This window comes from Monosiga brevicollis, genomic scaffold (genome assembly GCF_000002865.3).
Source record: "Monosiga brevicollis MX1 MONBRscaffold_6 genomic scaffold, whole genome shotgun sequence".
NCBI lineage: Eukaryota > Choanoflagellata > Craspedida > Salpingoecidae > Monosiga > Monosiga brevicollis.
Window position 1 is genome coordinate 88,421 of NW_001865043.1, and position 18,080 is coordinate 106,500.

General features: G+C 55.9%; 6 protein-coding genes across 6 annotated transcripts in view; 3 read left to right on the forward strand and 3 right to left on the reverse strand.

The window, feature by feature from the left end:
• The window catches only part of MONBRDRAFT_36472 (uncharacterized protein), a gene marked incomplete at its 3' end in the record, with an annotated part of 1,821 nt that extends 1,017 nt beyond the window's left edge, over positions 1–804 (forward strand). Inside the window, exons 4-6 of the mRNA XM_001744386.1 lie at positions 72–219; positions 355–549; positions 630–804. Coding sequence (XP_001744438.1) covers positions 72–219; positions 355–549; positions 630–804 — 518 coding nt within the window. The remainder of the gene's footprint in view (positions 1–71; positions 220–354; positions 550–629) is intronic.
• A 1,034-nt stretch (positions 805–1,838) lies between these two features.
• Positions 1,839–3,849, reverse strand: MONBRDRAFT_24110 (de-etiolated 1; the record flags this gene model as incomplete). The annotated part of the gene is made up of 9 exons (XM_001744566.1): positions 1,839–1,995; positions 2,072–2,233; positions 2,307–2,383; positions 2,459–2,571; positions 2,818–2,899; positions 2,965–3,048; positions 3,134–3,210; positions 3,398–3,455; positions 3,724–3,849. The coding sequence occupies 9 exons, from the start codon at positions 3,847–3,849 to the stop codon at positions 1,839–1,841; spliced, it is 936 nt and encodes a 311-aa protein (XP_001744618.1).
• A 1,434-nt stretch (positions 3,850–5,283) lies between these two features.
• Positions 5,284–5,837, forward strand: MONBRDRAFT_24111 (uncharacterized protein; the record flags this gene model as incomplete). The annotated part of the gene is made up of 2 exons (XM_001744387.1): positions 5,284–5,643; positions 5,763–5,837. 2 exons carry the CDS (start codon positions 5,284–5,286, stop codon positions 5,835–5,837), a joined length of 435 nt encoding a protein of 144 aa, XP_001744439.1.
• A 474-nt stretch (positions 5,838–6,311) lies between these two features.
• MONBRDRAFT_31796 (uncharacterized protein) lies at positions 6,312–10,777 on the reverse strand (the record flags this gene model as incomplete). The annotated part of the gene is made up of 12 exons (XM_001744567.1): positions 6,312–6,527; positions 6,638–6,748; positions 6,833–6,943; positions 7,096–7,429; positions 7,515–7,663; positions 7,771–7,851; positions 8,045–9,212; positions 9,332–9,621; positions 9,756–9,848; positions 9,931–10,044; positions 10,202–10,294; positions 10,385–10,777. The coding sequence occupies 12 exons, from the start codon at positions 10,775–10,777 to the stop codon at positions 6,312–6,314; spliced, it is 3,153 nt and encodes a 1,050-aa protein (XP_001744619.1).
• Positions 10,778–11,605: 828 nt separating this feature from the next.
• MONBRDRAFT_24113 (uncharacterized protein) lies at positions 11,606–14,129 on the reverse strand (the record flags this gene model as incomplete). Its single annotated transcript, XM_001744568.1, has 4 exons — positions 11,606–13,033; positions 13,196–13,335; positions 13,440–13,748; positions 13,991–14,129. 4 exons carry the CDS (start codon positions 14,127–14,129, stop codon positions 11,606–11,608), a joined length of 2,016 nt encoding a protein of 671 aa, XP_001744620.1.
• A 321-nt stretch (positions 14,130–14,450) lies between these two features.
• MONBRDRAFT_24114 (uncharacterized protein) lies at positions 14,451–17,956 on the forward strand (the record flags this gene model as incomplete). Its single annotated transcript, XM_001744388.1, has 12 exons — positions 14,451–15,866; positions 16,068–16,211; positions 16,358–16,432; positions 16,518–16,582; positions 16,708–16,770; positions 16,840–16,910; positions 17,007–17,104; positions 17,190–17,229; positions 17,321–17,396; positions 17,426–17,504; positions 17,587–17,766; positions 17,828–17,956. The coding sequence occupies 12 exons, from the start codon at positions 14,451–14,453 to the stop codon at positions 17,954–17,956; spliced, it is 2,436 nt and encodes an 811-aa protein (XP_001744440.1).
• Positions 17,957–18,080: the final 124 nt, after the last annotated feature.

The following is an 18,080-nucleotide window of genomic DNA, read 5'->3' on the forward strand; positions in this document are numbered from 1 at the left end:
ATCCCCCCCCCCCCCGCCGTACTCCTTTTTCCACCGGTCACCAACATCAATCCCTTGGTCGATGACCCTAGAACTGGAAAAGGATATTAAAATTGGCGACCGGGACTTTCGCCTGCAAATTTACGACACCATGGGCGTCACCGAGTTGCCCAACTTCCCAGATGATTACCTCATCATGGATGGCTGGATCATCGTCTACTCGGTCGCGGAAAGCCGCAGGTTGGTCTTTTTTGGGTTGTTTTTGGTCTCTTTGGGTCTCTTGGCTTTGTTTTCTTAGCGACTGGTCAAACTCATGTGCAAACCTCTTGCCTGACCCTGGCCTGGCTACCCCTGCCCTTGTCATGTGCATGACAGCTTTGATGTAGTTCGAGAAATCTATGAGCGCCTCATGGCCGCTGGTGCCCAAGGGTGCGTAAAGGCCAAGTTTTGCCTCGCCTGCCATCTTCGTTCATGTGCAGGCCGCCCCTCACCCGCACACCACCCACCTTTCTCAACCCGTAGCCCACCGGTTATCATTGTGGCCAACAAGTGTGATCTTGTTGAGGATCGGTAGGTTGGCCAGGCCCTTCTGCCCCAGACCCGCCAGCTATCTGTCCGCTCTTACCTGATTCGTCTCGAACATGATGCAGAGTCATCTCCATGGCCGAAGGCAAGGCCCTGGCAGAAAAGTGTGGCGCACTCTACGTCGAGTCCTCGGCTCGTGATAATACCGGTGTCACAGAAGTCTTCCACCGCATGATCACGGAGATTGAGCGCCGCAATGGCGATCCCATCAAGGCGGAGAAGGACTGCATTATCCTTTAAGACGCGCAACGTGACCACGCTTCACAGCTTGCTGTGGAAAGACACCAGTGTTTTTCCTTCCCCCCCCCCCCTGCTGCCTCAACGTGCCGTGAGGCTTACATAGACGGCCGCTTCGTACTCATGTCCCCCGTTTTTTTTGTTCCCTGTGTTCTTCGTTCCCATCCCGTCCTCATGTACCCTTCCTTCCGTCTGCACCGTTGTCTTGGGATTTGCCCACGCTGTCATTATTTCGTTCTTTTGTATTGCCTCCTCCCTCTCTGTTCCGTCCTTGTCTGAATCTTTTGGTTGGCCGGTTGGTTGCGTGTTGTGGAAGCGTTTGTTGCATGTTAGTCTCTTTTGGGAGGGGCCCAAGGAGGGAGGGACTCCTATTTCTTTTGCGGCCGGTGCGCTGTCAATTTGCATGACGGACTGTGCGCGACCTGTGTCTCGGCTCGTATATCTGGCGTGCTTGTCGCGCATCCTCTTCGACTCGCGCCTCCCTGCCAGACCGGGCGCTGTTGCCCAGCGTGTCGCTTATCCCTGGTGCACCTCAACAGGGTGCACCAAAAATTCCCCCCGCAGCTGGACATGGTGCGCATGCCAGGGCCTCTGTATCTTGTCCTTGCACGTGACGACGCCGCGCTTCGTCGATGCTGTGTTTTTGCTTTGTGGGACTCAAATCGACTTGTCATTTGTGAGATCTGTTTTCGATTCTGCACGTGCTAAAGGTGCTGGTTACATGGCATTACGCCGTCGATCTTTTGTCATCATGCAGATGCACGAGTAAAACGCGCTCGCCCTGACTGGGCATTTGAAGGGACACAACCACAGGCAGGCACGGGTGGAAGCCCAGCCACGTGGCTACGCTAGCTGGCGCGACCGCCTCACCCTCTGCTGGCGGTTCTAATTCACGCCCAGTATACACCACCAAAGAATGAGCCAACCGCGCCGCATACCCACCAATTCCAAGTCATCCGATCCAATCCAAGCTGCCCACCTTGAGCAATGCCGAGCGAGACTTGAAAGCTCAGGCGGCCATCCGCGCGCGAGTAAAACTACACAGCCACGTTCACATTGATTGCGGGCGAGTGTTCAACGACAAGATTGGCGGTCAGCAAGGCGTTGTCTTCATCCCACGAAGAAGGGCGCATACACACTTTGAGTTGGCTCCCTGGCGTAACTCTCTGCTGTCGCAGCACGCGCTGATCAAAGCTAATGAGCCGGGCACGCGGCAACATGGTGAGCAGCATCAAGAGGCCCGATTTGGGGGTGGCAGGGCAACACAAACCTGAACAAGTCGATATCGCAGTACGGCGAGACATTTCGATGTTGTGCCGAAACAGGTAGCAGCCAGGCTAGGAGTCGACGCATGGCATAAGCCTTGCCCGCGCTGCGGTGCAGGGCCGCGGCACTCTGGGCCAGCTCCTGCAACTGAGCTCGCGCGTACGGGCTGGGGCGCAACAAGATGCAGGTCACAGTAAGTACTTGAACGCGCGCATCAGATACCTCAAAGGGGCACTGACCTTTCAGCATGGCTCCGTGGCGCCCCGAGCGGATGGCGACTAATGTGGTAGCGAAAGTTCATGGCCGTTTCCTGATACTGAAAGGATTGGGCACCAATGATGAACCTCTGGCCGGGCGTGTGTCAACTTGCTAACCAGCTACCATGACGCACCAGCTTCCACAGCCAAGGACTCTCGTTGGTAGAAATGACCTCCACCTGGCCAGTGCTGATGCGATAAAACGCGTAAAACATCAGAAGGCCGTCCTCGTGGAGTTTGCGAGCGTCTATACCGAGGTTGGGTGAGAGGTTACCGCACTGAAACGCGCCTCCCAATGGGGTTCATGCCCAAACCCTGCGACTTGGACGCACAGCGCAATGGATGAACGCGCAGTAAGGAGAGGCGAGATTTGGGCCCCAGTTTGAGGAGCATCAAATCAGTGTCTATGTAGCCGGTCACGACAACGGGCATGAGATGGCGTGACGTGTACTCAACAAGAAGATGAGTGACGCTCAAGGGAAGTGAGGCGCACCAATCAGTTGCAGATGCCAAACGACAAGTTGGGCATATTCCTTCCAGTAAAAGTGAAATTGGCGTTGAGCCTCGAGTGGATCCTGTCAAGAGACACGACTGAGCTGCCAGATATCGGCGGTGGTGCCTGCAGTACGCTGCACCATACCTTGGCGGTGTAGGTGTCTCGCCAGAGTGCGCTGAGAATTGACTGCTTGAGTGAGGCAAAGGTATGTTCCTGTCCCGGTACGGTCTGCACAGGGACGCGAAGCAAAGCCAATTAGAATAATGTTGGATGCCAAGTAGGCATTCAGCCAGAGCGTGCCAGCTTGGCGCACCAAACCCTCGTGGGCGTCAAAATGCAGCGGGTGGCCGGTGGGTTCGGGAAAGTCGGCAGCAAAGTAACAGTAATCATCTGGGACACAAGGATCGCCGATGCGTTGCAGCGGCGCAAAATGGCCGTCCCCTTGCACCTCATACAAGAGAATAACTTGACGCAGCAGCGAGAGAATGGCCAATTTGTTGTCTAAGCATCGAGGTAATGAGCACGTCGGCGCAAGTCGTAGGTGTGCAGACTTGGCTGGGTACTCGAGAAACCGTACCATGCATGCTGACACCACTGTTGCGGTGCAAGGCAATGTGATCGTGACGAAGCATCAGCTGCAACAGCGCGAAGCAAGCGTGTGATCAGCAAAGTGTGGCTACTGATACCACCGCAGGACGCTGAGTCTGCCCTCATGCCTGATCGAGACGTTGGCAAGTTTGCAAGTTGAAACTGATCAACTTGACTGTGTCCAACCATTGCTGTCCCTCAAGTCCAGGAGAATGAACGGGCAAGGTCCCCTCCGCCTGCAAGCGCGCGACGAAACGATTGTGACGTCAAAAGCAGATGCTTCAAAACTGGAGGCGACTTTGAAATGGGCCGGACCTGGACTACCGCAAGAATGGCAATGTTGGGATCTTTGGGAAAAACGGCAAAGGTGGGCACCAGCGTGCGTTGGGCGCTCGAGACGACGATGCGACCGTGTTCGGGGAAAAACTCCTCAAGAGCCATGTGTCGCGCACCCGAGGTCGCCTGCGCTCATCCGCAGTTGAAGGGTGAGAGCTGCCTTGGGCGGACAGGAGGAGGCATGACGGGGAGAGGGGCAGAGGAGAGCTTGTCTTGAAAAAGAAGCCCAGGGCTGACCTCGGCGCGGAGGGGTAGATCAGCACGATGAACAACCAAAATGTGACGAACTGGATCACTGACAAAGCCACCCAGAAAGCGACCACTCGGATTGAACCAAGCCCAATGGACATGCTGAAGCACGCATGAGATCCCGAAAGAAGAGAAGAAGGGCGCGAGGGTTGAGGCAATAGCCAGAGAAATTTGCATGCCAGCAGCAGGGTGGCAAGGGAAGAGGGGACTTACCGTGTGGTGATCGCAGCGAATGGACCGGTTTGGAACCAAAATTTGATGAAGCGAGCTAGAGGTCGGACCAAACTCCGCACTTGATGAGACCAGATGGTAATGGCATAAAAGAGTGTGTGTGACCTGCGCGCCGGCGACATCACTGACCGACAGCGGGCCGTCTGTCGACCGGGCTCAGGGTTGAGCGTGCGTCGTCGGCGCAGAAAGTTGAGCATGGTTCCTGGTGAGCGGCGGCGATGGCGCTTGACAGCTGATCTTTCAAGCTGCGTCACCACTGATTGGAGAACCCTGGTTGCAGCTGCAGGCCGGGGACGATGGGACGCATGGAGCGTCGACTCTGCTTGGTCCGCCTTGAGCAGATGTTGTGACAGGGCTTCACTGCTGCAGCGCAGCCTTCGACCCCGTGTCGCAGGCGGGGAAGTAGGCATGGCGACGGGTTGATTGCGCGCTGCCAATTACAAATGAAACCTCGTCCGAAACAGGGGTGGCGCCCTGTGAGGGAGGACAAGAGTAGAACCCTCTCACGTCTCTCACATACGAGGGCTTTTGATCAGCCAGCCTATCTCCCACCCGCTCCAAGCCGTTGAAGCAATTGTGCTTCGCTTCAAGCCTCCATCTCCTGCAGCACCACCGCAACCATCAACACCTCATCACCATCATCCCTCATTTGGAGTGAATGCAGCTCAAGATACGCTGCGGGGCCCCTTCTGCATCCATGCGCCCGTAAAAAAATGGCTCCAGAGAAGAGAGAAGAGCATGATTTGGTTGCAAACATGAGAGAGGGAACACTGAGATCATCATTTCATCAGAGAGAGGCGCAGATCATGAACGGAGAAGAGTGATTAACTAAAGGTATATGTAGAGGTACAAGTTAAAGGTGAGGTAATGGCAGAGATTACCCTAGAACCCAATCAGCACCCAGAGACACAGACAGGCAGGGACAAAAGGGACACGTCTACATGTGCAAGGACAAACTTCCTTCTGATCCTATGCCAACGATGCTCTTGAGCCTGCATTCATCATCACAGCCAAGTTGTCAGAAAATTTAAACTATGGTGACTGGTTTCGCTTCTTAAAATGTTTTTCTTTTTTAACTTCATCTCTCTCTCTCTCTCTCTCTCTCTCTCTCTCTCTCTCTCTCTCTCTCTCTCTCTCTCTCTCTCTCTCTCTCTCTCTCTCTCTTTCTCTCTCTCTCTCTCTCTCTCTCTCTCTCTCTCTCTCTCTCTCTCTCTCTCTCTCTCTCTCTCTCTCTCTCTCTCTCTCTCTCTCTCTCACGCGACGGCGATGGAGGCGGGCAGCAGCGGCATCCAGATGATCATCCCAAAGCAGGGACCGGTCTACTCGCAGGTCAACGAACAGGCCCCTGTGTTGTGCAAGCCCAAGATCATGCCTCTGAAGTCGGCAGCTCTGCTCAAGCAGGAGCGCATGGCCAAGGAGGTGGGTGTCAAAAGTCTTTGCTGGCCATCTGTCATTGCGGGGCCTGGACTCGTGCAGACATGCCGCCGTGTCTCATGTCTTTCTGCCGGCTCTTCTTTTGCTTGGTATAAATGCTGCAGGCCAAGGAGCAAGCTGAAGAAAGCCGGCTGAAGACGGCGCAGATGCAGCGTGACCTTCTCAGCCAGTACCAATGAGCCCGCTGACCCGCCGCTTCGGCCTTGCCGACCATCCACATCACAGCTTGTCAGGGTACAGCCACCACCACCACCCCGCACTCCTGGAAGTCCCATCGCTGCGCGAACTTGACACTCCGTTTCAAAGGTTCTTGTTGTCGTTTTGTATTTTCCCTCCCTTGGCTCTGTCGAGATTTGTCTGTTGTTTAGTTGATTGCTTTGCTGTTTCCCGGTTTTTGGTTTCTTTTATTTTTTCCTTTCCTTCGCTGCTTTTTTTTCTGGACTCGTCTTTTCTTGCTCTCCACCTGGGAGCGAAAAAAAGCGCTTGCGTGATCATGTTCTGTTTTGCGAATGAACATGATGCGAGAAAGCAATTGGCAAGATAGCCCATACCCCATTGCTCCAGCTCGGGTCGGCTTTCAGCGAGACCTGACAACACATCATGACAACCTGGGCGGACGTTTCTTCTGGATTTGTCATATTTGCCGGAACAGACTAGACCCGCGGCGGAAGGACGACGCCCAGTTGGGCAAGCCCCTCGCGCAGCTCCTGATGTACCTCCACATTGGCTAGCTGCTCCATCTCACTTTCAATCAGCAGAACATCCGCGGCAATGCCCACCATGGCTGCCTTGTCGCGACTCGTAGCCTGCTTGCCCGCCGCCTCCTTGTACTTGCCATTGAATAATTGCAAGACCTTGCTAAACACCACCTACATCCGCCAGATGGTTCGCGACAGCACGTTGAACACCCTGAGCGGATAGATATTGACAGGACACGACAGCACACCAGGGGGTGAGGGCATACGAAGCAGCCACAAACCTTCAGACGAGAGGGTGGCAGCACAGCGTTCAAAGCCTTGTGCAGCTTGGTCATGGATGACACGAGGCTCCGGCATCCATCCGTCACAGTGCTTTTGGCCCACTTCATTTCCTGCACCACGACACAGACAGCATGAGCAGATCGTGGCTTGCCATGCCATATTCAAAGTAAGGGCACACCCAGGCGTCAACTCACCGGCGCTGAACGATTCCAAATGTCGTGCATAATGGCCACTAATTTGCTGTCCACATCCTGAAGATGACGCCGATACTGCTCTGCCAGCCGATCCAGCTCACGTAGTTGGCTCTGCTCATTTATGCAAGACCAGGTCGCAAAGTGGTACACGACGTTGAGATGAGAAGGGTGAGCTCGTCAAGCAGATTGTGCAGATGCCCACAGTTCAGTGAGAGAGGGAGAGCGCACAGAACTGACACGCACCCGCCTGCAAGCAAACGCACGGCACACATGTGCACACACACACACACACACACACACACACACACACACACACACACACACACCTGTCGTGCACCCGTCAGGTGCGCCTCATAGTAGTGGCGAAGGCCCGGCAGGACCCCGAGGATGATGTCAATGGTCTCGGTAGCCAATCCCAGCTGCTTGGCTGTGATGCGCTTCAGGCCGGCAACTTGCATCGCCTCGGCGTCATGCACCAGCCTTCGTACTTGCTGGTTGAACGTGCGCAGCAGCTCGGCCAGACGAGCAAAGACCTCATGCGCCAGTGATGGCATGTTCTCCGTGCAACGTTGATACTCGCCGAGGCTCTGCAAAAACCTATAGATGACCAAAGTCAGCCCCGTTCTTGCCTGAATGGAGCGGCAAGCAGGCATGCTCCGCAAGCAGATGATTTGTAACGTACATGAGAACAGCGCCAACAGCATGGTGCCCCACATCATCCACAAAAAGCAATTCTGCGTGGGCTTGGTCGCCACTGGCAGAGCTGGCTGGCGGTGCGGTGTCGCCACGCAAACGCGACACCAACGCCTGACTTTCCGGGGGCACATGGGTCTATCCCAGAAGATTGTAATGCCACAAGAGAAGACCAAAATGAATAAGGGCCATGTATGGCGAGTGCACACCCTCAACATGGCCAGAAAACCCGGGTGCACACGCACCGCGACCCACTGCTCGTTGCTGAGCATGATGTTGAGCTTCTCTGTGTGATTGCTATGAAAACGCTCCAGGAACAGCTTGGTCTATCGGCACCACCACCAGCATGGAGTAGGCATCCGTGGAGTGAGGTTCGAAATCGGGACTGGCTGGTCGTGTCGCCCCGAGCGCTCGATACATGCGCAAACTATAGTATCTGTTTTTGTTGGTGCCTCTTTCAAAACATCAACAATATTTTGGATCCCATTTGCACAAAACAACAGAAAAAACAAAGCACACCTGATCGCGCAGAGTGGCACCGATGAGGGCACATCGGCAGCCCGTGAGCTGTGCTGCCGCATCGACAAAGGAGTTGACCAGCTCAAAGTATTGAAGATAACTGGCAATGTTGATATTGGTATCGGCCCCATCTCGGATTCGGGCCTGTACCAGCTTGGACACGCGAGCATGCACCTCGTTGAGCGCCTGGCGTAGCACCTGCAGGTTGTGCTCGTCCAAGCGCTGCCAGTCCAAGGTATCCGAAGCTGCAAGGCTCCGGCGGCGGGGTGATGTAGGGCGAGACGAGGCGCTGTGCGGCCCGCGCGCCTCGGATGTAGCACCGACTTCACCGAGGTCGGCTAGCGTGACATCGTCATTGGCAACTTCCGCGCTCGTTGCCCCAACGGCTGGCGCGAGTGTACTCTCCGCCAGCGCGTCAGTGTCGTGAAACTCAAAATCCTCTTCTTGTGCCTCAAACTGCGCGGCACCATCCCCCAAGGCGGTGTCGTTCCCACGGGGAACGGCACCAGAAGAAGCGGATACGTCCTCAACCTTGTCGGGACTGGCATGCGAGGTGCTTGCACGATGCGGTGATCGAGTCCGCGGCGGCTCCAACCGCTGAAATATAAGCTGGAGCGCGGCATAATTTTCGCGCGTGCGCGCCAGGACCCCCAGAAGCAGGCCAAATATGTGGCGCAACAAGCCAAGCCATAATTCAAAAGGCAGGTCGCGGAGCGAGTCGCCCCAGGAAGCCAATTGCGAGGTTTTGGGGCGGTTGGAAGATTCGAGCTGCTGTGTCACCAGCTCCTTGACCATGGCACGAAGATAGGTTTCCAGGCTGCCATAGTAGGTTTGAAAAATGTCATAACGCTGAAGGCGGAGCAGGCCCATGATGAGGGGATGCAGCAAATCGGCTTGGCTTTCCACGTGACCCGGGAGGATGGCTCCGTCCAGCGGCAAGCCTTTGGGGCTATCCGATGCAGATGTGTCGGCGTCAGCTTCTGCGCCTGTGTCGGTGTGTTCATCACTTGTTAACGTTGGAGCTTGTGCACGCTCAATATACGCAGCCTCCACCGGCATGATCACGCGTTCTTCTAGTTTGGCGTGCTCCATCAACACGGCCAAAAAGTCCGTCTCCACGACACGAGAGACCAGGGCCTTGATTTCCTCGAGCTGAGACGCCATATGCCTGCCGGTGTTACGAGTTTTACCGCGAGTGAGGGCCTTGATCTTTGAGGAGCAGCAGAGAACAGCCTGATTGAAGCTGACTCATGCTCAATGCCACAAGAGCGGGTCCCGAGCACGTACCGCATGGCATGGACGCCGTTAAGCTCTGCGGTCAAAATCTCCTGGGTCGTCTGGATGAGTTCAAGGGCACCCACGTAATCGCTGGCCGCGAGAAGGCGCTGAACGGCACTTTGACTCGAAGCCACTGCGGCCAGAACGGACAGTTTGTCAATCAAGGTGCCGTAGTTGCGGCGGCGTCGCAACAGGTGAAGGATCAGCAAATGGTTAATCGAGTTGTTGCGGATGCCCTCGAGGCGCTGCTTGGCGGTGATAATGCCGTTGCGCGCACTGATGACGCTGACTGTCAAATCCTGTGATTGCCATCCCACAACAAGCGTTGAGTTGGATTCCCGACACACATGGAGGGCACAAGTGGGCAGCCCCGTGCTGGTCGAGGCAGCCTTTACAAGTGCAAGCACATGCGCAGTATGGAAGCGGCCCGTACCTGCTGTGACTCCATGGCGGTGAAAATTTGATCGGCACGCTGTGCCAATTGCACACTCAGTTCCACCTCAACTTGGTCCAGGTGATGCGAGTACTAGAGCCGGGCCGAGCCAATGAACCAGCCAAGGATGTTCAAGCTTGAGCCATGTCGCGCGAGTGAGTTGGCAAAGACGTACCTTTTCTTGGACCTGCCGCGCATTTTGCCGTATTGAGAGGCTGGCATCCTTGGGAAGGAGTACCTTGGCAAAGGTGTCTGGATTCCTCAGATCAAAGTACTCGCTGCAAAAGTACTACGCAAGCAACCGTGGCCAACGAACCCCAGTCGGGAGCGTGAGCGTGACGGCAATAACTTTTACAATGGCAAGGCCCCATCAAAAGGTGCTCGGACTAGCCACATTGGACAGTCAAAAGATGAGAGATATGGGGGGCTATCAGATGGGGCAATACCTCTGGGATGCCAGCGGCCACGGATGCCGCCCGGCGATGGCCACGCTTCGGTTGATCGCGCTCTACCCCACTGATGCGTCGATCGGCTCGCCGCTACATGATACGACGGGTTCGATAGACCAGGAATGAGCATTGGATACGGGGAGTAACAGATGAATGTTCCTCGAGCACGCGCGCACTCACCAGTGTGAGTCGCTGACGGATGGCTTCAAGGCGCTTCTTTGGGACTTTGGGGAGCAGCGTGGAGGCTGGCACGGGGGCGCTGGGTAGAAAAGCATCTCCCCAATCACGGGTGAAGAGATCCGCAGGGGGGCGGCCCAGGCGTGGATCATTGAGAGCGGAAGAAAGGGAAGTGGGAAACTGTTTCAAAAGGCGGCGGCGATGTGCACTGCGCTGTTGCGGTGTTGTGGGCACTGCTGCACTGCCAGCGGCGGCCCCGGGCCCCAAGGCATTGAAGTCAAACTCTTGCGAGGACCCGCGAGTGTAGGGCGTGGAGGGCGTACTGGCCAGGCTATGAGCAGATATCCTCCGCTCCGGTGTTTTTGGAGGTGAGTCTGAGTTCTGGGCACTCGCCATGCTGCTCGTCCACCACAAACACCAGGCGCTGAACCCCTTTCCCCTCTCTTGGAATTCACTGGCGGCCGACGGGGCTAAAGGTCAAATAACTGGGCTCGGCCGTGCATTTGAGTCCCTCCAAGAGGACACCAATATTCACCAAACCAGTGGCCACATCCAACTTCTTTCAAAGGCCGCCAGTGCCCTCCAAAAGCTCCAAAAAGTTCCAAAAGCTCCGCCAACTTGTCCTGTCGAGCGCGCACACACACGCACTCTCACTCACACTCACACACTCACACGCTGAGCAAGAGAAGAAGAAGAAGAAGAAGAATGTGTGTGTGCGCGAGAGAGAGACAGAGAGAGAAACAGAGAGAGAGAGAGGTATGCGTGGCAGTCCATAAAAAAAGAAAAATAAAAAGAGAGCGATAAATGTCAGATTTTCTTGGCCCTTTCTTCTTGTTTTTTTTTGAGATTTATCCTGGTTTATGGGCTCGTCTGGATGAGTGCGGCAGGTTGCTGCACGCCATGTACGGTAGTTTAGGGCTCCACACGAGGCGTTGGATCAGTGTCACGACAACTGCTAGCATGCTTGCTTGACATGTTTGCGAGACTTTTTGCCAACGTTGAACTGGCTATCCATAGTCACGAACCACCAACTAATGACCCGCAACTTGTCAATTCTTCACAAAAAGTGGCGAGTTAGCAACAAAAGTACGCCAAGAACAGCAGTGACTGCTCGCTACATCCTCTGGACTCGTCTGAATTTGACGCCAACACATCACAACGTGCCCACAGTGATGAGGCACGAACACAATATAAAAATCCCTCGACCAGACGCCAGCCTATCGCTTATGTTTCGGCCGGAGCATCGCCGGCTGCATCTGCATCGGTCCAGGGCACGGCGTTGGCCGCGCTGGTACCAGTGGCGAGCACGGGGCGGCTCAGGGGTACCCAATGGGGCAGAGCAACCGTGGTCAGGGTGGTGGGGCGGCGTAGGCGGATACTCCGAAGTATGTGTACGCCTTCGTGCTCGGCGCGGTACTTTTGCGCGGCCGCATCGCCATCGACAACAAAGGCATGACAGAATTGGCACCGCCATAGCTGCGCACCAGGTGGTAGCGTGGTGCGAGCACCGGCCAGCGTCGGTTCGTCCAGGGAGAGGGCGCCGGTGGCCTGCTCAGTTTTTCGCACAAATACCCAGAGTGCCGGTGCTTGATACGGCATGGCCGGTAGGGACACGCGCTGTTGAAGCACAAAATCTTTGCAGAGTGCAGCCTCAAAGAGGCCGGCTCCCGGTGCATCGCGGGCGGGATCGGCTGAGCCGTCGGCTGCAGCGTCGGGCTCGGTGGTGGGTCGCCACTCGCCGATCAACACAACGTGTGAGCCCCGAAAGCGCTGGAGGCTCCCCAGAGCGAGATCACCGCCCAGGGCACCCCCGGGGCGGGCGTCGGCCGCGTTTAGAAGCAAGGTTGGATGGTCCGGCGAGTTGGCCACGGACAGGCCGCCGTTGGCCACCTGCACAAATTCTGGGGCGCGCAGGTGGATGCTGTGTGGTCCTTCGTGTGGTGGCGTTGGATCATGGCATGCGACCTTGACGCCATACGCCTCCAAAAGACTTGCCCAGTAGCCAGTACCAGCACCAAGTTGCAAGACGGGTTGCGGGCAGCCGGCCAGGGCATCGAGGGCGGCATCGTTGGGGATGAGGCTGTCGTAAATGATGGTGGGCCATTCACGGGCACTGCGATCCCATTCAAGCAGCAAAGGTGGCGCCGGGCGCGGGGTCTGGCGCCGGGCTGCCTCCGAGTCGCAGTGGAGGTTCAGCGCCAGTAATTCCGAGGCCGCGGCCAGCATTGTGGCCTCGTCAAACTGGAGCCGGGCCAGGGCGAGCAGCTGATTGGGATGACGGGGCTTAACCCACTGAGCGGTGTCGGTGAGGCCCCAGGTGCGACGGAACGCTCGCCAAGCACGCGGGGAGACTGCTTTGACGGCTTCCAACACGGCCAGGCGTCGGGCGCGGCGTTTGGCCGGTTTCGGCAGGGCCGCCCGATAGAGGTCGACGAGGTCGGGCGGTTGCATGACCGTGTCATCGCGACTGAGGAGGGCACATGCGCGGAGTGGGCTACCTCCATGCTGGATGCAGGCGTAGTAGGCCTTAAAAAGCAGGCAGCGTAGATCTACCATGGCCAAGAGGGCCGCCTTGGGTGACAGGGGGGTACGAGAGGCTGCGCTCAGTGTTTGAGCCAGTCGTTGCAGGTGTGGTCGCAAATGCCGAACCAGCTATCAGCAAAAGCCACGGTTGACGCACACGAGGAAGAGCAGGGGAGGAGGCGGGAGAAGAGACAGCGTTAGATGTGTGGCAACATTTGAGCCACGATCCTGCTGCTGGCGTGCGAGGAGGCGTGGGTCGGCGGGATCGAGAGGTGGGGTGCACACACATACCTCACGCAAGTCCTCATCCTCTTGGCCCGCAACAACGAGTTCATCCAGCCAAGCGCGAAGTGCAGCGGGCCGCTCCGTTGGCACAGGTCCATCGGGTGTGAGGACTTCGGCGCGTAGATCCCTCAACAAATCAAAAAACGCTGGAGAGTCAGCGGGACAAGACGAGGTGGTGGTGAGACTGGCTCGAGGCATGGGATCTTAAGTACGTTGCATCCAGTAGAAAGACAGCCTGTGGAACACGTACAAACGAGATTGGACGTTTGCTCCTCGTTGTCGTCCTCGTTGTCGAGTGCATCGGTTTCAGAACGCCCCACGTGTTCGCGGCGCGCTCGCTTAGCCCGCTGCTCGGCGCGCGCGAGAAACTCGGCTGAAGGCGGTGCCTTCCACTGCGGCAGCGCGCGCACATTGTCATCGACATCCAAACCCTGCTCCTCAGACAATTGCCTCAACAACGACACCATATCACCCTGACGCTGCCGCTCCGCCGCCGCCTGCCGCTTGGCGCGCTTCTTCCCCGCTGCCCGACTCGCCATGCTGCCGCTGCACCAAATTTCTGACAATTATAAATCGTCAGAAAATAATGTCAGATGATTATTCCGTTTCGCTTGCCCTCTTGCTTGTTGACCTGGTAAGCAGTCAGTCTTCCCAAAGGAGGAGCAAAGGAGCAACACAAGCCTTGATAGCACGCCAATAACACGACATATACGATCATGAATTATACTGAATTGTGTTAATAAAACTGCATCAAGTCGATATATCTCGACATTAACCGCATAAGGTGTTGCGTGATCAAACCGTTGAGAGAGAGAGAGAGAGAGAGAGAGAGAGAGAGAGAGAGAGAGAGAGAGAGAGAGAGAGAGAGAGAGAGAGAGAGAGAGAGAGAGAGAGAGAGAGAGAGAGAGAGGACCATGCACACACACACACACACACGCATCGGGCGCGCGCTCGGTTCCAACGAACTCCGATGAGCCCGTCAAATCATCTCTCAAGTTGATTTGGTCGGAGCAAACAGGACGGGACGGAACGGGACATGCGTGGGTGGATCAAGAGGCTTGGGGGTGGTGTTGGGCTTGGCATTTGCTTCCCCTGAGAGACGGCTGATGCTGGTGCTTGTTAAGCTCGGACGGCGTTGGCACGCCCCCCCCAGCTCCTGGCCATCCTTGAAAGAAGGCGGCGTCTCAGCGGCGTTGGCAGTGTGTGATGAGAGAAAAGTCGCCCGCACGCACCAAACCTTTATCCTGCATCGCGTTGCAACATGGCTAGAACGCTTCGCTGCCAGAGCGGATGGGACCGAATGGCCATGGTCCTGATCCTGGCCACGTTTGCCGCCGGCAGCACGCATACATTGCCGGCCCTGGACCAGCTCATTGGCGCGAATTACCGCGCCCTCCACAGTCGACAGGTCTTGGCAACCATCCCAGAAACGTCGGGCATCATGCTCATCAGTGAGTGCGGCTACGACCCGCTGGCCAGCTGCACCCCCACGGGACTGACGGCGCGCCGTGATCTTGAGGATCCAAGACTTAGCGTCACCCAGGCAGACATTGTGCTGCGCACGGCAAGCTACATCATTTGGCTGAGCACAAAGATCAATGGCAATGCCTCTTGCTTTCAGCCTAGCTCGTCCAATTTGACGGCACTCCCACCCTTCCCAGCCCCCGACTCTACCCTTCGCGCAGCGGCGGCCTCGGACGCGTATCTGGTGGCCACCGTCGGGCACTGCCCTGACGTTCAATGCCAGGTGGACGTCATCTTCTTGCCCATGGCTACCCTTGACACCTGGATTGTTTTAAACGAGGATAAAGATGAGCTCTTTGGCCTACAACTAGCCCTGGCCTCGACCTATCTCACAAACATCTCCGGCACCTCCGCTGCCAGCGAGACGAGGCTCTTTACAACAACCCTTGCCCACCTCGGTCATGATCAAGGGCCAGAGTACCTGATAACCCAAATCCTATTTCGTGCCGATCTCTCTGCATCTCCAGCCCGCACCCAAATGGCGGGTGTGCTCTATGTCAATGCCAGCTGGTCTGGCCTACCCTTTGCCCTGCTGCCGCAAGGTGCACTGGTCCTCAATAAAAATTCACAATGGCAAATTCTCCATGCCGCGCAACCCTGGGATGCTGGAAACCCTCTGCTAGACTCTTCCGTGCAACCCGTCGCCAACGATATCTGGGTCGTCTTTTATCGCGCCTCAGCCTCCCTCGGCGAGCGGATCTGGATTTATACTGCCTCGAATCAGTCCTTGGTGGCCACCATCACCACCACAGAAGCACTCGAGGTCGTCTTGGTGGGCGACTTGCTGCAGCTCAATTTTTCAGACCACGGTTGTGGCTACCTCTACTACCTGAGCATCCCACAGATGGGCTACAACAGATATCGCATGACGCTATCTGCGTGCCAAGTCAGCATTTCTTGGCTGCCTGAGCCCATCACCACGACCCCTGCTACGTCAACGCCAACTACCGTCCCGACTACCGCTCCGAACAGCACCACCACCACCACTTCCACTACCATTACCACCACCCCCCGCACGGTGTCAAGTGTTTCCACGACGACAATGGTTTCATCCACCCACACCACTCGCTCCATGCGGCCCACCACCACCACCACCACCACAGCCACAGCCAGCCCTTGGACTTCAACGGCCTCTACAACCAAGCCATCGCGGGTACGTCCTATTGTGGCTGCGTTGCCCAAAACTCATCTATTTTGGGCTATGTATGAAAGCTTTTTCAATCCCTGAACCAAGGCACTGTCTTCTTGGGAATTTTAAATCTCCGGTTTGGTTTCCACCCGCTCACGTTCATTTCTGCTGGAATGTGTTGAATACTTCCCAAACCTTTTTTTTTTTTTCTTTTCCTGAGGGCAGGCGACCAAAGGGCTTGATACCAACACCACGATTATTATCGTCATCTCCATCTCAGTCGCTGCCGTGCTCTTGGCGGTCATTCTGACTTTGCGTTGGCGCCGAGACCGCTGGCAAAAGCTGCGCCACTTCTTCGCTGATTCACAAGTGAGTTAAACGATTACCACACGTGAGAACTAGGCAAAAAAGGACTCCTCTAAACAGTGGAAAAATGGGAAACACTTTTTTTTACGGGCATCTGCTCAAAGCTCATCTCTCTGGCGTGTTGCCTGACGATGTTGCTTCCCTTGTAGGAGGATGAGAATGACCACTTGTTGCACAAGGCTGAGCTGGCTGCTGATGCCGGACAAGATGAAGAAATCGCCGAGGTGCGCTATAACCACCGTATGATGGTACACCGGTACTTTGGCTGTTTGTTTTGCCTCTTGATTATGTTTTGAGCTGCCGCCGTAGACCGTCAAGCATCCTAACGACGAAATTCTGGCCGAGCTTGATGCCGACCTGGCCTCGATTACAACGTACGAACAACGCATTTCCTGCAACCCAAGCTACCGTGCGTGGGACGGCTCATCCATGAATCTGCCGGGGGGAGGGGGTTTGCTATTTGCTGTGCTGATTTCCATCATAATTTACTCCCTTTCAGCTCATTATCTCCATCGACAAGTCATCCCGGGAGTCCGGCTGCCAACGATTGGCTGCAACAATGGTGAGTGGACGAACCCGAGCCTTGCCGGAACACGAGAGAGTCTCCTCATTTTGGTCATGCATGAAACAGCATGGAACATGGAGCGGTGGATGCCGTGAACGAGGAAGGCGACCCCTGTGTCATTGTGGCCGTGCAGCATAGTGCGTATTGGCGATCTGGCTTGTGCCTGCCCGCTCGCTTTCTTGCATGCCGCCGCTGCTTCGACCAACCTTTACGCATCATCCTCGGCCGAGCAGACAATATCCAAGCTCTGCAGTGGCTTGTGGAGCACAATGCCAACTTGCTACAGACAGATCGATTGGGCCGCAACGTTGTTACTGCCGCCTGCGTGCACGTGAGATGTTTGCCCAGAGCCTTGCCATGTTTGTTTTTCCTCCGACCAGTCTGATTTGATCTTGTTGGGTGTCGATTGAGAATAGGACAACTACAAGGCACTCAAGCTCTTGTTGGACGCCGAGCGTACGATGGAATGTCTGAAGCAGCCAGACAAAACGGGTTGCGTGCCAATTTTTGTGAGTTGCCCGTGACACGCGGCCTGACCATGAAGTAGTGTGCATTGTGGGCGATGGCTTTCTGATGCGGATGTTTGGGTGCCTCTGCCACAGTGGGCGGCGCGATGTTGTATGGTGCGGACGGTATTGATTCTGGCGCACAGGGATCCCTTCCAGTTGCTCTGCCAGATGCCGGACCTGCGCTCTCTCTTACACGTGTTGGTGACTGAACAGCGGGCCGATGTACGTGAAATCTTTCACGCGTGATCCTCGTGCAGGATGCAAGTGTCTTGGTGGCTCATGTACCTGGTGGGCTCTGGAATAGTTGATGCGAGCATTGCAGCACTTGAACAGCGATTTTTTGCCACTGTGCTTGTTTCATCGTGCCGACGACGGCGTCACGCCGTGGGATCTGGCAATGGCGTCTCATGCCAGCGAAGTGGTGATGGCAGCCGAGCGGTACAAGGAAGCGTTGCAGCGACACAACGAAACGGAGGCGCAAATGGTATGCCACATCTGTCTGGGCGCCTTTTTTGCTGGCGTATGGTGGCGTCTGGCTGATTCAGGTTCACTTTGCCGCCCGGCTGGATCCTATGCAGATTAAGCGAGTTCGACGTGCCTACGTGATGCGCTATGTGCGAGCCCGACGTCTGGGCCGACTCTACGCAGCACGTTGCTTTGATGACGACGCGTGAGGCAAACTCACATGGTACTCTTGATCAAAGACGTTTGAGGCCTTTTTTTTTAGTTTTTTTTTTCTTTTCCTTTCGATTAATCGTGTCTGAGAGTCTGTGTACAGTACTACCCCCCCCCCCCCCA